A 19,512-nucleotide genomic window follows, 5' to 3' on the forward strand; every position below is an offset into this window, starting at 1 on the left:
TCCCAATACACCAAGGTTGCAGGTTCGATCCCCACTCAGGGCACATCCAAGAAGCAATCCATGAATGCACAAATAAGTGAAACAACAAATGGATGTTGTTGTTTTCTCTCTCTCAAACCAATTTTTAAAAAGGGGTGCAGAGCCATGAGGATATCCAGAGCTCAATCCAATGTCTTTTAAGCCGGCCTAAGAGTTGTGTGATCCTAACAGGAAGAATAGGAAAAGACTTGAGACGAGGGTGAAGCAGCAGCACATAGGTCTTTCTTCCACCGTTCTCCCCACGATTGCACCTTAGAATCACCTGGGGAGCATTTTATAAAAATCCCAATGTCTCAGCTCCCCCCCAGACCAATTAACCAGTCTCTAAAGATGGAGAGCCTGGGCACCATATTTGCTGAAAAGCTCCCCAGGTGATTCTAAAGTACAGGTGGGATGGGGAGCCGCTGCCTTGGTTCAAGCTGGGTAATCACCTGAGGGGAGGTAATTATTTAATCCTTAAACCCAGGAGCCTTATCTATTGCATAATTGCTCCCCGCACCCCTTTGGAGTTACTAAGTCTCAGTTTGGCAGCTGTTCCGGTTAGCTGTTGCTGAAAAATGAACTGCCCCGTGGGTATATACCCAAGAGAATTGAATGCAGGGTCTCGCCAACTGGGGACCTGGCCCACAACCCAGGCATGTGTCCTGACCTGGAACCTAACCAGTGACCTTTTGGTTTGCAGGAGGATGCCCAGCTGATTGAGCAACCACACATTGATGTTTTTCTCCCTCCCTTCCCCTCTGTCTAAAAAGAAAATAAATAAAATCTTTTAAAAAATTGGCTTCCAAGTATGTGTTTGAGTCCATGTTTTCAATTTCTCTGGGTGTATATGTGGAAGTGGAATTCCTGGTTCACGTGGACCCCGAAATACGTCTGGGAATTTAAGGTCCCCAGCCATCAGCCAACATCTACTTGCTAGTCATGTGAGTCACCTTGGAAGGGGATCTTCCACCCTAAGCCATCTGCTGACTGCAGCCAAAAGTTACATCCGACTGCATCCTCATGAAAGACCTTGAACTAGAACTTCTCAGCCAAACTGTTTCTGAACTCCTGAAGCATGAAAACTATAGGAGATAATAAATGCTTATTGTTTTTTAGGTCCCTTATTTTTTAAAGCAGATTTTAAAAAATAATTTATCTGTTCATTTTTAGAGAGAAGAGAAGAGAAGGAGAAAGAGAGGGAGAGAAATAATAGTTTGTGGTTGCCTCTCTAGTGCCCCAGACTAGGGACCTGGCCCCAAACCCAGGCATGTGCCCTGACTGGGAATTGAACCGGCGACCCTTTGGTTCGCAGCTCGTATTCAGTCCACTGAGCCACACCAGGGAGGGCAAACTCTTAATTTTTGCATCATTTATTGCCTATCATAACCAAAGAGTAGGCATTGACCAAGTTATTTTTTAAATGATCTTGTGACCTTGGACGAACTGCTAACCCGTTCTGAGTCCCAGAGTTGTAGTCTGTCACAGGGGATGAACTATCCGCCTCTGAGGGACACAGAGTACGTACCTCACGAGGCAGGAGCAGATCAGATCACTCAGTCAGGGCTTAATATACCACCAGCGGTAATACCTCTTTTTTAAAAAAAGATTTTATTTATTTTATCTTTAGAGGGGAAGGGAAGGAGATGGGGAGAGAAGTATCAATGTATGGTTGCCTCTCATGCGTCCCCCTGCTGGGAACTGGCCTGCAACCCAGGCATGTGCCCTGACTGGGAATCGAACTGTGATCCTCTGGTTCGAAGGCCCTCGCTCAATCCACTGAGCTACTCCAGCCAGGGCTATTTTTTTATCTTTAAAGATTTTATTCATTTATCTTTAGAGGGGAAGGGAAGGAGAGAGGGGGAGAAATATCAATGGATGGTTGCCTCTCCTGCCCTCGCTGGGAACTGGCCTGCAACCCAGGCATGTGCCCTGACTGGGAATCAAACTGTGATCCTGTGGTTTGCAGGCCCGCACTCAATCCACTGAGCTACACCAGCCAGGGCAAGAAGTATTTATTGAATAAATAATAAAGAGGCACCTTGGGTACAGAAGATACGTGTTAGCTTTTATCAGCCTACAAGGCCCTACATGATCGATCACCTGCTTCATCGATGATGTCATCTCTTACCACTGGACACCCCCTCACTTCCCTCCAACCACAATTCAGCCAGCCAGCACACTCCAGCTTCAGGGCCTTTGTACCCGCTCTTTCCCTGCCTGGGAAGGAGCCATCTTCCCGTTACTCACATAGCTTGTTTCATCATTTTCTTCAAATCGCTACTCAATGTCTCCTTCCCTCAGAGACATTCCCGGGCCATCCCTGTCACCCTATAGCCCCATACCCTGCTTTATGTTTCTCCAAAGCATTTAGCACGACCCGATTTATATTTATTTTGGGGGGAGCCCTCTTCAACCTAAGATAAGCTCCATGAGGGTAGGACCTCCTCTATTTTATTCGTCACTCTACTTCACAACACCCCCCCAAAAGGCAGGTTTGCAGCAGGCGGTCCGTAAATACCTAATGGGTGAATAGTCTCACAAAGATCACTTGAGTATCTTCGTGGGGGCCATAGGCCCGGCCATTGTCGGGCCAGGATTGGCTGGATCCTCTTTCACGTGACTGGCAGTCGCCTTTGAAGCTGGAGAGGTCCACGTGGTCTCAGGCTGCACGGGCGGGCTGGGCCTCGGAGGAGCTACTGCGCAGGCTCGGTGTCTGGCGCAAGCGCAGACGCGCCCGGGGTGTGCGGCCGGCGGCAGTTGGCGTGAGCAGACCGGGAGTGCAGGCAGCAGGACCCGGCGCCATGGTGGAGAAGGAGGAGGCAGGCGGCGGCATCAGTGAGGAGGAGGCGGCGCAGTATGACCGGCAGATCCGTCTCTGGGGACTGGAGGCCCAGAAACGGTCAGGGCTGGTGCAGCTTGTGGGGTTGAGTGGTTTGTAGGGGGCGCCTGGCCTGAGGCGTTTGCGGCCCTCCAGGAGCGGAGGGTATAGTTTGAAGAGAGGAGGCGGGAATTCTGTATCCGGGGATGGTAGCCGGCCAGGGACGACTGCGAGGGTTGGTTTCCGGAAGGTGTGGGAAGCGGGATGTCCCAAGGGGTGAGATGGTCGTTCTGAGTGATTGGAGGCCTCTGGGAGGGGGCGGTGGAGCCCTAAGGGATTAGGTGGATTTCAAACTTAGCGAGGCGGAAACCCGAAAGGGGTGATGGTGGAGTTTAGGTCCGGGGTGGGGGCTTAGGGAATAGGAGGGGCCGGGGATGCCGGGAAAAGATGAAGGGTAACGGGGCGTAATTCATTCATTCCTAGATAGTAGGGACCCATTCTTTGCTGGACGCTGGGGAAGACTGGCGAACCAAACATGCATTTTACATTCTTGTGGCTCCTAAGGGGTGGGTCAGTCTGAATGAAGGAGGATTTTGGAGGAGTTTGAGCTCTACATTATTTTTAGTGGCGGTCGCGAGAGGCTCAAGGAGTCTAGGGGGGCTGGAGGTACCTGAGGAGGTTGCTTGTGTGTAGATAACGGAGATGAGTCCAGAGAAGACGAGCCACTGAGGCAGGGCTTACCTGGGGTATTGAGGAATAGCTGCCAGAGGAAATGATTTCTTTGAAAGAGCTGATTGATTTGGTCAGATATTTATCGAGCCCCTTCCACAGCCACTGTTCTAGGCGGAGAACACAGATCCCTGGACTAAACAAACTCCTTCCTCGCGTGGAACTTACATTCCAGTGTTGGCGACAAACGTTAATAATATAACTTTAGGTAGTACAAGTTCTCCGGGATTAAAATAAAGCAAGATAAGAGGATTGATAAAGGACGGTGTGGTGGACAGCTGTTTCGATGGGGTGGCCAGGGAAGACCTCTCTGAAGGGGAGGTATTGTGCCTCAGCTCTGTCTGAAAGGGCAAGGGCGGCTGGAAGGACCTTCCTGCCGTAGGGAACAGCAGCTGCGCGGTCCTGGAGGCCAGGGATGCTTGACAAGTTAAAAGAGGATGGTTGCCACCAAATGAGTGGGAGGGCAGCTTTTTATTTTTTTTACTCTAAGTGTGCTGGGAAACCGGTTGGAGAGTTTTGAGTAGGAGTAACCTAATGTGATTTGTGCTTCAAAAGAACCATTCTTGGAGTGTGGAGAATTGGTTGAAGAGGGCAGAAGTGGAAATAAGGGTTCTAGTTAGGAGACTGCTGCAGTATTTCCTACAGTAATCCACTTGAGACATAGGTAACGGGGTCAAGAACTCTTGAGAAGGGGTCAGCTAATGTATTCAAGATCTATTTTGAGGATACCAGGGGCCAGGATTTGCTGAAGGAGTCAGTGCAGGGTAGGAGAGGAGGAACTCGGGGATGACTGACACTGGGCCTGGAGACATAGATGGGGCTCGCTGATTTTAGCGTCTGCTGTTGGAAGGGTATGGAATGCTTGGGAGGTGGCGGTTTTTCTGAGGGAGTGGAGAGGTATTGAACTCGGGAGAGCCGAAAAGGGTTGGCTGAGAGTCCTGGGAAGGAAGGAAAGAAGGAAGGAGTAATCTAAAATTTGGGAAGTATTTGTAGCTAGTCTTATGGATTTTATTAAAGGGCTCTCATGTCCATTCTCCCCCCCTTTTTTAAAGATTTTATTTATCTTTAGAGGGGGAGAGAAGGAGAGAAGTATCAATGTATGGTTGCGTCTCATGAGTCCCCTGCTGGGAACTGGCCCGCAACCCAGGCATGTGCCCTGGCTGGGAATCGAACCGTGATCGTGTGGTTTGCAGGCCTGTGCTCAATCCACTGAGCTACGCCAGCCAGGGCCCCTTTTTTCCCCTATTAAAAAAAAACAAACCATCTATTTACTTGTTACAGAGGGGAAAGGAGGGAGGAATAGAAACATTGACCGCTGTCGTCTCGTATGTCCCCCAGCTGACTGGGAACTGAACCCACGACCTGGGTATGGGTATGAGCCCTGATGGGATGGAACCAGTCACCTTTCCCTCTGCAGGGCACGCCCAACCCACTGAGCCGGTCCGTACCCCCGCTTACTGTCTTGTCACGTCCATTTGTCAGCCGAGTCTCGCAGCAGGGCTCTGGACTAGGAAGAGCAGTGAAACAGTGATTTTTCCTCTCTTGTGCAGGCAGGAAGGTTGTGCCACAAAGCAAATTGACTCGCCTCTGAGGGAACGCTGGGTGTGAGAGGAAAACTCTGGGGCCTGGGGCTCCTTTGTGAAGTGCAAAGAACTCGGGGTGCCTGACCGGGAGACGGCAGTCTGTACAGACGGCATTCTGGCTCCAGTGTCGTTCTGTGACAGAGATGTTGGATGAGCAGCTCTGGGAGGAAACTGGAATAGAGAGTGGTCAGGTCAGGCAGGGCCTAGCTCACACAGTCTCGCGATTACACCGGACTCTGTCTCATGCAGTGTTGCACATTTTTGGAAATTAGTTGCCCGCGTTGAAGAATCTAGAGAATTGGCCAAAGTTGGGCCAGTTTGAGCATCAAAAATAATAACAACTTCATTTAAAAATACTGAAGAGGCCCTGGCTGGTGTAGCTCAGTGGATTGAGCGTGGGCCTGCGAACCAGAGGATCGTGGTTCGATTCCCAGTCAGGGCACATGCCTGGGTTGCAGGCCAGTTCCCGGCAGGGGATGCACGAAAGGCAACCAACCATACAGTGATGTTTCTCTCCCTCTCTCCTTCCCCTCTAAAGATAAATAAATAAATAAAATCTTTAAAAAAAATACTGAATAACTTAGAATTCCTAAGACCAAGGTAATACTCAAACAAAAGAGAAATAAAAACCTTTTTTGGAGGTGATTATTAATAATGTGCCTTCTGAGGTGAGCAAATCACAGTGTCATCTTTGGAGATTCCCTGCTCAGTATCCGTAACCCTAATCGTGCTTTTAGAGAACAGAGGAACAAATTGAAGGACACCATTGAGGTAAATGATACATTTTATAAGACAATCGCAGAAGCCGCTGTGAAGGGAAAGACAAGCGAAGCCATTGTTGTAGATGAATAAAGAGGCGGAGCGGCCCAGCCCGACCAGTGTGGCTCGGTGGGGTTGGGTGGCTTCCGCAAACTGAAAGGTCACTGGTTTGAATCTGGATGGGTTCCACCCAGGTGGCTGGGGCGGGGGCGGGGGCATTGGCCTGTGGGGCAGGCCAGAGGCAGCCCATTGAAGTTTCTCTAGCACAAGCGCATTGATGTCACGCTCCCTCTGTTTCTCCCTCCCGTATCCTGTCTCTAAAAATGAAGAAAGTCTTTAAAAAAAATAAAAACCAAGAGATGGAGCCAGATGCAAGGTGTGAACCGTGACTGGGTCCTGACTCAAAAAGAACACTTACAGAATAAAACATTTTTTAGAGAATGGGGGAGATTAGAACATTCAGTCCTATTAGGTGATATTTGGGCATTATTTCCTAGATGTGCTAATAGTTTGGTTATGGAGAATGTCCTTTTTTGGAGATGTACCGTTAGAAGCGTGGAATGCCATAGCGTGTGTTTATGGGTAAAGCCAATAGGGCAAAATGTTACTTTTTCTATTTTTCTGTATGTTTGGAATTTTTACTAATGAGAAGTTAGGGGAAAGTGTGACCCCCCCCACCTTCATCTAGAAATTTCATGTAGAGTCCCACACAGTTTTCGATTTCTGTCCATCAAAAAAAGGAAAAGTCAGACACCCCCACATTGGCCAGAGCTAAGTGGCGGCGGCCTCTTTTACGCAGAGCATGGGTTCTCCACTTTGCCATCCTCTCCACAGTTCAGCTTCACTTGTAAATACATTGGCCCCTGTAAGCCTGTGAATTTGCCTCTGTTGCTGTGGTGCATAACCCACTTTACAGATGTGGTTCACAGAAGGGAGCCAACTCTCCCCATACAGTGCACTGAGTGGACGGGAGTAGGGTTGGTGCGGAGTGGCTAGCCTCAGGTCGACGACTGCTATTTCCGTACCAGCTCATTTTCCACCACAGGGGCACGTTCTTTCAATCAAATTGACGTAAAGGCTGCCAGCTGTGTTTGTTCTTGGGCATGTGCGCCTCCATAGGTTTTGTGCTGCCTTTCACAACAAAGGCTCACAGTAGTTTATCCCCGGATCTAAGAGAGAGAAGGGTCGGGACTGGAAAGAGGGAAGTAGATTGTAAGCCCTGTTAGGGCAAGCAGCTTATACATGTTCAGCAATTAAGACGTGAGTTCTTACTGGTCTCTTAAATTTCCAACGCTTGCGGGCGTGGAGACATTGAGATACTTGTTGAGTGAATGAAATGGCTGCAGTCTGCCAAGAGCTAGGAAGCCAGAAGGCCTGGGTTCGGTTCCCAGCTCTCCTAAAGAGCCCCTTGGGAGAGTTGCCCAATTCTTGGCCTTAGGATCTACATCTGCACAAAGGAAGGATGAGTGTAACTAAATCTTTAAGGACTCTTTTAATTCTGAAATTCTGACTTTACGAGAAAGGACTATAAAACCTTCCCTGTTTTCGAGCGCTCCTTAACCCAACACTGCAGGCGGTTCGGAAGCACCGCAGGTGGCTCCGTAGGCACCACCCATCTCCATGGAGGTGACCGAGCCTGTGCCTCGTGCTGGTTGTTGCCTTTAAGGGCCGGTTTATTCCAGGGGGCGAGAGTGGCAAATAGCTGAGTGTGAATCTCAGCTTGAGAACTTCTGAGTTTTTTAACCTCGGATACATTTCTTCTCTGTGCTTCCTTTTTCTCATTGATCAAGTGGAGACAGTATCGTCCACCGGATGAGACTGTGGAGAACTAAATGAGCAGATGCATGAGTAGTGTCTACGCACAGAAGGCGTTTGGCAAATTATAGCTGCAATTATTTGACAAGTATAAATTACCACCAACAAAAGAAGAGAAGCCAGATAGGAAGTAGCTTGAGATAAATAAGGTAGATGTAAAGCGGGGTCAGTGGGTTGATGGGGACTCCAGAGGAGGAGGGAGACTAGGAGGAGCGGGTTTGCAGAAGCGACTCATGGTTGGGAGCCGGCCTGGGTTGTATTTCGGGTTTTGACAGGACGTTTAAGTGCCTGTCACGAATGGTCGGTTGGATGGAGCGGGATTGGGGGTTTAAATGAAAGGCTCTGTTAAGTGAAGAAGAGACTTCTTTTCTTTTAAGATTTTATTTATTTACTTTTAGAGGGGAAAGGAAGGAGAGAGAGAGAAATATCAATATATGGTTGCCTCTGGTGTGTCCCCTGCCGGGAACTGGCCTGCAACCCAGGCATGTGCCCTGACTGGGAATTGAACTGCGATCGTGTGGTTCGCAGGCCTGCACTCAATCCACTGAGCCACCACCAGCCAGGGCAAGAAGAGACTTCTTTTAGAAGGGGATAGTAATCACATCTGAAGCGTGCTGATGGCCCCACCATTTCCTGTTGCATAGAGCAGAAACCTAGTTCTTTGTTCCTGCGTGTCCCTTCAGCGCTCATCAGGTCTGTTGGGAAGCCCTGTTGGCTGTGCTTCAGACTTTTATCTCACCTGCCTTGCCACATTTTTTAGCCTAAGCCACACCCATCATCTCAGGTGACCTCTGCGGTCTCTTCTCTGGTCTCCTCTGCTCCACTCTTGACTGTGTGTGTGTGTGTGTGTGTGTGTGCGCACGCACGCCCGCGCGCGCACACGGGGAGGGACTTCATAATTCTGCGGCCATATTTTTAATTCTTTAGGATTTTATTTATTTAGAGAGGGGGGAAAGGGGGGAGAGAGAGAGAAACATCAATATGTGGTTGTCTCTCACATGGACCCCACTGGGGACCTGACCTGCAACCCAGGCATGTGACCTGACTGGGTGACTGGGAATCAAATCTGTGACTCTTTGGTTCGCAGCCCGCACTCATATAATGTACTCTGCACATAGCAGCCAAATGAATTTAAATTGAGGGTCCTGCCCTGGCTAGTATATGTGGGGCTCATTTAGAGCATCGTCCTGTGGGCTGAAAGGTGGCTGTTCAGTTCCAGGTCAGGGCACGTACCCGGGTTGCAGGTTTGACCCCCGGGGGTTAGCGCATATGACAAGGCAACCAATAGATGTTTCCCTTCTCCTTTCTCTGCTTCCCCCCCCTTCCTCCCTTTTCCCCTCTCTCCCCCTCTCCCCTTCTCCCCCCCCCTCTCTAAAAGCAATGAAAAAATCTCCTCAAGTGAGGATTTTTAAAAAAAAAAAGGCATTCTGCTTAAAGTCTTCCAGTGACTTTTTTTTTTCCTGGCATACTCAGTAAAATCCAAAGCTTTCAGGATCTGTTTTCTTTCACGCCCTGGCTTGTCTGACCTGGCCGGTGTTCAGGCTCCTTGAGTCTTTTGTCCTCAGATGTGCCGAAGCTCTCCCTGGCCCTGGGGACTTCATGCTGTCCCTACTTGAAATGGCCTCACACCAGATTTTTGCATGGCCGACTCTTACACATTAGAGTCTCAGTCAAGGGTAGTTTGTGAATTTGAGAGTCTTAAGAGTTTTTAGTCCCCAGTGCACTTCATTGACTTGACTTAACTCGGAGTATGTGTTGTGAATTCAAAGTTTATATACAGAGCCTCTGATTCCATCCTTCCCAGAAACTTCAAAGATAGTCCTGTGGCAGCAGAAGTCCAAGGAGAGAGGAGTTGAGTCAGCAGGTGTTTATTTAGAACCTACTGTATACAGGGCATCACGGGGGAGACACTGAGAGGAAGAAATCGTAGGTCACGGTCATAACTGTATTCTGACCCCAGTACTGGCCGCCTGGTAGCTGTGAAAGCTCGGACACCTTTTCCGAGCCTTAGTTGTTCGTTCCTTAAGGCAAACATGGATTGTTTCCTGTGGAAACATGATTCCCCTCCCCTCCCCCCCCCCAGGTCTGTGGAGTCCCCTTGGACTTTTAGGAAGAGAAATGTTATGCAGTGTTTAGGGGATGTGCACGCTTTTATTTGAGAGAGAAAAATGGTGAAGAGCCACAATCCAGATTTTGTTGACGTACTCTACGTAATGTACCCAGCTCAGTGCCCAGTACTTAGTGAGTCCTCTGTGCGTGGTAATTACAGCTGTTGTGTGTTTTTTAAGATTTGTTTTTTTAGGAGCAGGATCTTTTTTTTTTTTTACATTTTATTTATTTTGTAGAAAAAGGGGAAGGGTGGAAGAAAGAGGAGAAAAACACCAGTGTGTGGTTGCCTCTCACGAGCCCCCTACTGGGGACCTGGCCCACAACCCGGGCATGTGCCCTAATTGGGCACTGAACCCACAACCCTTTGGTTCGCAGGCCCGTGCTCAATCCACTGAGATACACCAGCCAGGGGGAGCCCTTAATTTAACTGCGTCATCTCAATTCCTTTTGTCACTTAGGGTAACTTATTCCGGGTCCAACCAACTGAGCCACACCAGCCAGGGCTGGGCCAGCTACTATTTTAAGTGCTTTTCATGTACTTGAGCCCTAAATCAGCTGTAGTCTCATGGGCCCCTGGCTTGGTTCAGGATTAACAACATCACTTTGATGGCGAATGGGGATGCACTTGAATGAGAAACCTGCAAGCAGGCAGCGTTTGGACCTCTCCACTAGTTGCAGGGCATGCTGTCATTTGAAGTGTACAGGCGGAAGCTGATGGCCTGTTTGGGCATGCGCAAAGTAAGGCTGGGGAGTAGGAGGAGGGCCGGAACCAGTGGCTTTAAGTGCCAGCCTTAGGGGGTTTTTTTGGTCAGGATTTATTGAAAACCAAAAGGAACCATTTACTGAGCCTTTTATGGATAAGACAGTAGGGACTGGGGAGAAGTTCAGTAAATTCAAGTAACATACTGTGTCTCCTATTTATCTGAGATTACGCTGGATGGCTTTGCATACACATTTGACCAGGTTGTGGAGGAGACTAAATAACATGCAGTCAGAATTGGTATCCCCATTTTACGGGCGAGTAAACTGAGGTTCAGAGAGGTTGTGCAGCCTCTCTGGGTCACCCAGGTAGGAAGTGGCAGAGCCAGCGTTCAAACCCAGGCCTTCCAACCTGGAGGGCGCGCATGACAGGCACTGCCTGCTGCTGAAAGACTGTGGAGGGGAAGGGAGCCTGAGAAGTTAGTGAGTGGGCTTGGAGATCAGGAGGCCATCGGTAACATTGGAAGGTACAGATTCCCTGAAGAGAACTGGGCCATTCCAGCTGTATCTTTGGAGCAGCCAGACAGCAGAAAACACGGTCACTGAGACCGAAAGGGAGCATGGGACCTGGAGTTCCAGGTGCAGCAGCGTGAGGACCAGAGCTCTCCGAACTCTGCAGGGAGAGCTCGCAGACTCGCGGTGACGGCAGAGACTTGGAGAAGGTACAGCTAAACGCAAGCGCACTCCGCCTTTCTGACGTCAAGGGTCTGGTATGGGTGCTGCATTCTTTTAGGAAATGTAGCTTGTTACATTTGCTGATTCTGGAGGGGTTGGCGCTCCTTTGGAAAGCTGCATAGTTTTCCTTCCTCCCCCACCCACCCGTCGCTGGGATGCTGTGCATCTCGGACAAGGGACCTGTCATTCCTCCGGAGAGGCCGTGTCTGCCAGCCTGTGGTTGGCTGTGGAGTAATAAAAGCAATAATGGAGAAGCCAAGGCCCAGACATATATGCCTTGGGGGAAATTACTGTCAGTATTTTCCTTACCCTGCATCTTCTCCTCGATCGTATCCATGAAGGACATCCCGAATCTGCTGTTGGCAAGAGTCAGTGTAGGGCTCGGCCACTGTTCTCACCCAACACTTCTAGCCTAACGATGTGTCATGTCCATCATGATTAGAACCGCTTCCTTAAAAATAAGTTTATTTATTTTTAGAAAAAGGGGAGAGAAAAGGTGATGCGAGAGAGAGAAAGAAACATTGACCAGTTGCACCCCATCTGGGGACCGAACCTGCAACCCAGGCAGGTGCCCTGCCCGATGTGTGACCTCTCACTGTGCAGGATGGTGCCCAGTGAACTGGGCCACGCTGGTCAAGGCTGTTCGGACCGGTTTTGGAGAAGCAAACAGACATGGACCTGTTCCCCAGGTCCATCCATGCTGTCACAAAGGGTAAAATTTTCCTCTTTTTTTCAGACTGAGCAGTATTCCACTGTGTAAATGTCCCATAGTCGTTTTACCCACTCCTCCACTGATGTCTGGGCTGCTTTCCTATCTTGGTGATTGAAATAACACTGCAGTGAACATAGGGGTGTTTACATTTTATTTATTTGTCTTTAGAAAGGAAGAGAAGGAGAGAAATATCAATGTATGCTTCTTTTTTTTAAAAAAGATTATTTATTTATTTATTTACCTTTAGAGAGGAAGGGGAGAGGGAGAGAAACATCAATGTATGGTTGCCTTTTGTGCGTCCCCTGCTGGGAGTTGGCCTGCAGGGAACTGGCCTGCAACCCAGGCATGTGGCCTGACTGGGAATCGAACCGCGAACGTGTGGTTCGCAGGCCTGTGCTCAATCCACTGAGCTACACCAGCCAGGCCAACATAGGGGTGTTTATATTCTGTCAAACTAGCGTTTTGGGTTTCTTTGGGTATATTCCCAGAAGTGGGATCTCTAGATCAAGAGGCAGTTCTGTTTTTAATTTTTTGATCTACACACTGCTTTCTACAGTGGCTGCACCCATCTGCATTCCCAGGCACTTTATTATTTTATTTTGTGTTTTGTAAAATCCATTTTTCTTATTTATTGATTTGAGAGAGAGAAACATTGATCTGTTGTTCCACTCATTAATGCCTTCATTGGCTACGTTTCGTGCGTGTGTGCCCTGACCAGGGATTGAACCCACAACCTTGGTGTATCGGCACGACACTCTAACCAACTGTGCTACCTAGGCAGGGCGGAATTTACTTTTCAGTTACAGTTGATGTGCAAGATTGCCTTAGCCTCAGGCCCATAACAGGGACTAAGGCATTCATACTTCACAAAGTGATCACCCCGTGAGATGGGCCTGTGTGACACCATACTCTATTCCTCTTTCAAATCTGAAAAATTTGGATTCTAAAACACTTCTTTTTTTTTTTAAGACTTTATTTATTTAGAGAGGAAGGGAAGGAGAGAAGGAGAGAAACATCGATGTATGGTTGCCTCTTGTGAGTCCCCTACTGGAAACTGGCCTGCAACCCAGGCATGTGCCCTGACTGGGAATCGAACCGCGATCATGTGGTTCGCAGGCCCGCATTCAATCCACTGAGCTACACCAGCCAGGGCCAGATTCTAAAACACTTTTGCTTCAAGGAATTTCTTTGTTTTCTTCTCATTGAAAGGAACTTGTGCTGTTATATATGGGAATTTTGTCTATCTTCCCCCAAGCGCAAAGGATTTGAAATAAGACATTGTGGACCTACACACTGCCTCCCTGTAGCTCTGACCTCAGAGCCAAGTCCACACTGCGTGGGACAGAGAGCCCACCCTCTGACTGCCTTTTGTTGGCCTGATCTTCTTCAACATCGTGGTGGTGGTTAGAATGACCCAAACGTGTCCTCGCCACACCCTCCTTCCTGCTGCGTGGTTTTGCTCGTGTGTTGTGGCCTATAGGACCCCTTCCCACCTCTTCCTGCGCTGTCCTGCTAGTCCAAGCCATCATCCTCTCCCCTTAACTGCGACACTCCTCCCCTCCAGGCCCCTCTCCCCCATGGCTTTTCACCAGGCTTCCAGTAAAATCCTGAACCCTTCCGGTGCCCCGGAGAGGTCCCACAATGCAGCCCCTGGTTCTGGCCGCACCCTCACTGCCTACCAGTCTTCCCTCTGCGCGCTCTGCTTCTTCCTGGCCCCCAAACTCGCCAGGCGCTCCTGCCCCAGGGCTTTTGCACTTGTTTTTTCTCTGCCTGGAAGGTTCTTCTCCCAAATATCAGTATATTCATTCTTTTGTTTCATTTTGATTTGTGCTCGGCCTCCATGCTGAGTCTGACGGAAATAGCATCCTCTGTTAGTCTGGACCCGCATGCCGCTTGATTTTCATGAGTTTTTTTAAAAAAATATTTTATTTATTTTCAGAGAGAGGGGAAGGGAAGGAGAGAGGGAGAGAAATATCAGTGTGTGGTTGCCTCTCATGTGTCCCCCACTGGGAACTGGCCTGCAACCCAGGCATGTGCCCTGACTGGGAATTGAACCGTGATCCTTTGCTTCACAGGCCTGCGCTCAATCCACTGGCTGGTGTAGCCAGGGCATCATGACTTTTTGACATGATATCCAAGGTGAAACGAAAGTAGATTTACAGTTGCCTGTGTGCGAAACGGAGTTTATTCTTGCGTTGTTTATTAATTACCGTGTTATTTTCCATACGAACGACTATACACCTGCTTTCTTCATGACGTTTAAGTTACGGAAAGGCAGGGATCACGTTTGCCTGAGAGAGGTGCCTGGCGTGAGTGCTCTGCAAATACTTGTTGAATGAATGGTTCCCCGTAGGATGGGTCTGAGCGTCTCTTTTCTGGTTTGGAGGCTGTGCTGCTTCCGTGCAGCTAATTAACGAAAATTAAAGATGCGGCCCTTTTGCTTTGTTCCACAATGACTCGGCACGTTCCCAGGGCTCTCTGTCACGCCGCTAACAGTGTCTGCCTTGCAGGCTACGGGCCTCACGGGTGCTTCTCGTCGGCATGAAAGGACTCGGGGCAGAAATCGCCAAGAATCTCATCCTGGCAGGAGTGAAGGGACTGACCATGCTGGATCACGAGCAGGTGAGATGTGCAGCCACCTCCTCACTCTCCAAAGCGTGACCCAAACAATCCCTCCACCCCCCTTGTTAAAATTGATTTGACAGGGAGAGAAACAGTGATTTGTTGTTCCACTTACTTATGCATTCATTGGTTGCTTCTTGTATGTGCCCTGACCAGGGATTGAACCGGCAGCCTTGGCATATCGGTGTAACACTCTAACCACCTGAGCTACCTGGCCAGGGCGAAAGCTGTCTCCTCTCTTGGGTATAAACACTTAGAGATTTGGGGGGTTCTGCTTTCACCTTACGGGCTGTGAAAGGAGGGCTGACATGAACAGAACGGTAGCCTTTGGAGACAATGACGTGTTCGATTTCCGCACCACCACGATCTGGGTGGGCGGTCAGTGGAGGCTGCTGTCCCTCACGGAGCTTGCTTCTCCGTAAGTGGCGTTAACCGCTGCATTGGAGAGCGGTCCCGAGGGACAGGAGTAGCTTTCCAGTCGGTGCCCAGAAATTCCCTGGATAACCAGAAACGCAGAACTGCCTTGGAGCTTTGTCACGGCAGAGCCCACACCCCCCAGTGACTGCTTTAGTGCAGAGTCTGCTGGGAGGCTCAGAAACAGATACTCTTAAAAGGGATCCCAACTCACTTTTTTTTTATTAATATCAATGTATGGTTGCTTCTCATGAGTCCCCTGCAGGGAACTGGCCTGCAACCCAGGCATGTGCCCTGATTGGGAATCGAACCGTGATCATGTGGTTCACAGGCCTGTGCTCAATCCACTGAGCTACACCAGCCAGGGCTTCAACTCACTTTTTAAAAATTAAAAAGTAAATATAGGGTATCCTAGGAGATCTTGATGTGAATGGTTCGCAGATATCACCTTGGAAAACTCTGGATCAGAGGGAAAGTGTGTGGACTGCTTAGGCTAGTGCCTGCACGTAACAGGCACAGCGTCCAGTGATGAGTAGTTGTCTGACGTCACACCACTCGGAGATGGTCCACGGACTGGTATTTTATGATGTCATGATGTTTGCATCATGTAGTAACTATAAATGTCCCGGGACGATATTTAATGATGAACGCTGCGACTCCAGTGTAGCTTCCCTCTGACCTGTCTTCTCCACGGTGGAAGTAACTGCTCCTTTCTCTGCGTTCTTATGCCTCAGTGACATTTTAGGATTTCTTAATGGAATATTTCAAATATGTATAAAAGTAGAATAATACTTGACCTCCATCTATTTGGTTTCCACAGATACTGTGGGTTTAAAAAATTTTTTCTACCTTCTATTTTTTTGGACAGTAATTTTTTTTTTGGACATTATTTTAGAGCAAATTCCAGAAATCATGTCTTTGGGTAAAAGACTTAGGAGGTTGTACTGTCACCAGCTGTACTTTGCGTTGCTCTTTCCTTTGGGCAGCGAACAGGGTCCTGTCTCATCCTAAGTAACCAGCACATGGGCTGAGGTCTAAGCTCTGTGTGTAAAAGTAAATGTTTATGCAGCTTTTTTTTGTTTTTAAGATTTTACTTATTTCAGAGAGAGGGGCAGGGAGAAGGAGAGGAAGACAAATAGCACACCCCCCCCCCCTGCACTGGCGACCTGGCCTGCCACCCAGGCTTGTGCTCTGACCGGGAATTGAACTGGTGACTTTTAGTTCCCTGGCCAGCACTCAGTCCACTGAGCTACATCAGCCGGGGCTGTTAATGCAGTTTTTAAAAGTACACCTTGTTCTGGGTTTCGGAAGAAAAATATCTGGAATCATTAATTTTTAAAAAATTTACTGTAGTATGAAAGGAAACGTGGGTTGGCTCACTTAATGTCACAGTCGTATGTTGATTTTTGACATGACTTAAAACCTGAGGCAAGAAAATTTCTGCAAGTACAGATGCTGGGTTATCGGCAGTCTGCGCACCTCGGCTTTGACATCGCCCCGAGCACAGTGCCCCCTAGAGGCAGGAGCGGCCCCTCTATGGGAAGCATGTGTGGTGTAGAGGGTTAAGAGTGGAGCCTGGAGGAAAGAGAGTTCCTGAACTTGGAGGCCCTTGGTGTGGAAAAGAGGGACGGCAGTGCAACACCAAGGGGTGTGTGGCATGGTCCTGTCACTGCCTCGGTGAGGTGATGGATGCCACCCATTGTGAGCGCGAACGGGGTGACTGTCCTCCCTTACCTGTTCCCCTGGAGGACTTACAGTGCCTTCTGCCCGCCTTCCACTGCAGCGCCTGACTCCTCTGACTGGATCTCAATGCTGAACACCGAGGTTCTCAGTCCCATCAGCGCTTTGGAATGTGGGGGAGGGGGGTATTTAAAAATAGAAGTTGCCCTGGCTGGTGTAGCTCAGTAGATTGAGCGTGGGCCTGCAAACCACACGATCGCGGTTCGATTCCCAGTCAGGGCACATGCCTGGGTTGCAGGGCAGTTCCCAGCAGGGGACTCACCGGAGGCGACCATACATTGATGTTTCTGTCCTTCTCTCCTTCCCTTCCTCTCTAAAGATGAATAAATAAAGTCTTAAAAAAAATAAAAGTTCTTCAGGTGAGGCTGACGGGCAGAGTTGGGAACCAGTGTCTTCATCCAGCCTGACCCCCGTCCTATAAATGTAATAGTTCACGAACACTCTGCGGTTGGTCTGCCCTTCGCAGTCTGCTTGCGTTTTTCTTCCCCCAGTCTAGGAGCATGTAAGGGAGGCAGTGCTGCGTAGTGCAGAAAGTTCAGAATCATGCAGACTTGGGCTCAAATCCCCCCTCCTCAAGCTGGGCATGGGACCCAGCCTCTCAGAGACTCAGTTTGCTCATTGTAAAATGAGGGCGTTGTTCCCAGCCCCTTGGAGATTTAATTTTGCTGCCTCAACTGGCATTCGACATGCCTTCTGTTACCCAGAAGCGCTCCAGGTATTGGCCGTACAGAGGAAGATGCAGGGCATTTGGTTCCCATTGTCAAGATTCCTCCGCGAACCAGACTGGGCTCCCTGACTCAGGCTGCGGGTAGGGGGCATGGAGGCCTTCTGCAGTTCCGAATGGAGCCGAGTGTTCAACAGGTAGAGCCGTGTGGAGGGCTGTATTCTAGGCAGGGGACCTAGCAGTGGTGCAAAGCCGCAGGGGAGAAATAGAACATGGCGAGCAGTTTGGAACGTCCAGAGTGTGAAACCAAAGCGGTGAAAGCAGGATGCCACTAGGGTCCAAGTCACAGAGGGTGCACTAGCGAGCCCTGCTGCTCGCTCCCACTTAGACGTGTCCAGTTTGAGAGGGGTTACGGGACCTGGTCGGCTTTGGGTAGATGGCTAATGACTGTATCAGCCATGGTTGGCATGAGACCACTTAGGAGGCTGCTTCAGTAGTCTTGGCGAGAGATGGCCAGGATCCGAGCACTGGTACTGGTGATTGTGCAGGAAGCACGCACGGGGAGAAACTCCAGTGGCAGAACCAGTAGGGTTGTCTGTGGGCGCGAGAGGAAAGCCAGGAGCAGCTTGCGGCAGCGGACAGTTACGGGAGGTGCTGGGCACGGTTCCAAGAGCCGTGGCTGCGGTGCCTCGTCTGGTCCTCACAGCAGCTCTGAGGTGCAGGGGTCGTCGTCCCCACTTTACAGATGAGGGCACTGAGGGAAAGGAAGTGAAGTGCTGGCCCACTCAAGGTCACAGCTGTCGGTGGGAGGCCATGACCCAGGCAGCCCACGCTCAGCCACCGTAGCAGATGGCTTCTACTGAGGATATAGCAAGGGTGTGAGGACCAGGTTTCTGATTCGGGGGTCTGGATGCGTAGTTGACGGGCTCATCAGCAAAGACGACACATACAGGAGTCACATAATGAAGGGCCCATGAGATCTCTGGGAGGAGGTATCTGGTGGGCAGTTAGTTTAGTACAAGACTCAGAGCAGGAAGAACTCTACCAGTAAGAGCAATTTGAACCCTGCCTGGTGTGGCTCAGTGGATTGAGCACAGACGTGCTAACCAAAATGTCACCAGTTTGATTCCTGGTCAGGGCACATGCCTGGGTCTCGGGCTAAGTACCCAGTAGTGGGTGTGTGAGAGGCAACCACACATCGATGTTTCCCTCTCTCTTTCTCCCTCCTTTCCTCTCTGTCTAAAAATAAGTAAAACCTTAAAAAAAGTTAAAAGAGTGGTTTGAGGAACACCAAACAATTCTGGGAGAAACTAAAAGAGGCATCGAGTTGGTATGTGGCGGTACACAGAGTGAGAAGGTGAATGACTCTGCGACAGAAGTCGGGGACAGCCGCCCTCAGAGGGCCCGCAGAGGCTGCACCGCCCAGCGAGGGAGGAGGAGAGCCAGAGCCCAGATAGCGACAGTGAACACTGATGGCGTGATTAGCGAGTGCATTGCTTTCATTAGCACCTGCCTTTTACACGTGGTTCCTCCGTACGCACTCAGGGTCACACAGTAAGTGGCTGAGCCAGCATCTGCATCAGAGATTTGAATCCTGCCTGAATTACTTCAGAGCCTTGCCGTCAGTCACCAGGGTGTTCAGCTTCTCAGAATGTAATGAGGTCCCTGAGGAAGTGGGATGGGAGGGGTCAAGGATCCTCTCAGGGTTGGCCTTGAGTGGGAGAGGGTCCAGCACATTTTCTTGGAGGAAAGGCAGGAAGGTAGTCAGTGCTGTGGATGCTGGGCAGGAGGAGGGGAGGGGAGGTTACTCCTGGCGAACCCAGTCTTGGGGACGGTGGCAAGTTCGTACCTAGAGAGCAATGGTTAAATCAGGTGTTCGACGTCTGACGCGGGGAGAAAGGCTTTGTGTGGGGCAGTGCGGAGTCAGGATTGTGTCATCCAGCCTCACGGGTGGAATCATCTCTGCTCCGGCCCCCATTCATCGGTCCTCCTCTGAACTCCAGTTGAACTTAAGAGTTTATTTCAAACATTTCTTAATTGTGTTTGGGTTTTGCCCTTGTCTGATTTTAAACCCCTGTAGGCAGGGACTGCA

At 49.6% G+C, this 19,512-nt stretch overlaps 1 protein-coding gene across 1 annotated transcript in view; it reads left to right on the top strand.

The window, feature by feature from the left end:
- The first annotated feature begins 2,741 nt into the window (after window positions 1-2,741).
- The window catches only part of SAE1 (SUMO1 activating enzyme subunit 1), a 58,946-nt gene continuing 42,175 nt past the window's right edge, over window positions 2,742-19,512 (top strand). The window contains exons 1-2 of the mRNA XM_037059352.1: window positions 2,742-2,920; window positions 14,491-14,602. Coding sequence (XP_036915247.1) covers window positions 2,823-2,920; window positions 14,491-14,602 — 210 coding nt within the window. The 5' untranslated portion in view covers window positions 2,742-2,822. The remainder of the gene's footprint in view (window positions 2,921-14,490; window positions 14,603-19,512) is intronic.

This window comes from Sturnira hondurensis, unplaced genomic scaffold, assembly GCF_014824575.4.
Source record: "Sturnira hondurensis isolate 20B ecotype Veracruz unplaced genomic scaffold, ASM1482457v3 Scaffold0001020, whole genome shotgun sequence".
NCBI classification, from domain to species: Eukaryota; Metazoa; Chordata; class Mammalia; order Chiroptera; family Phyllostomidae; genus Sturnira; species Sturnira hondurensis.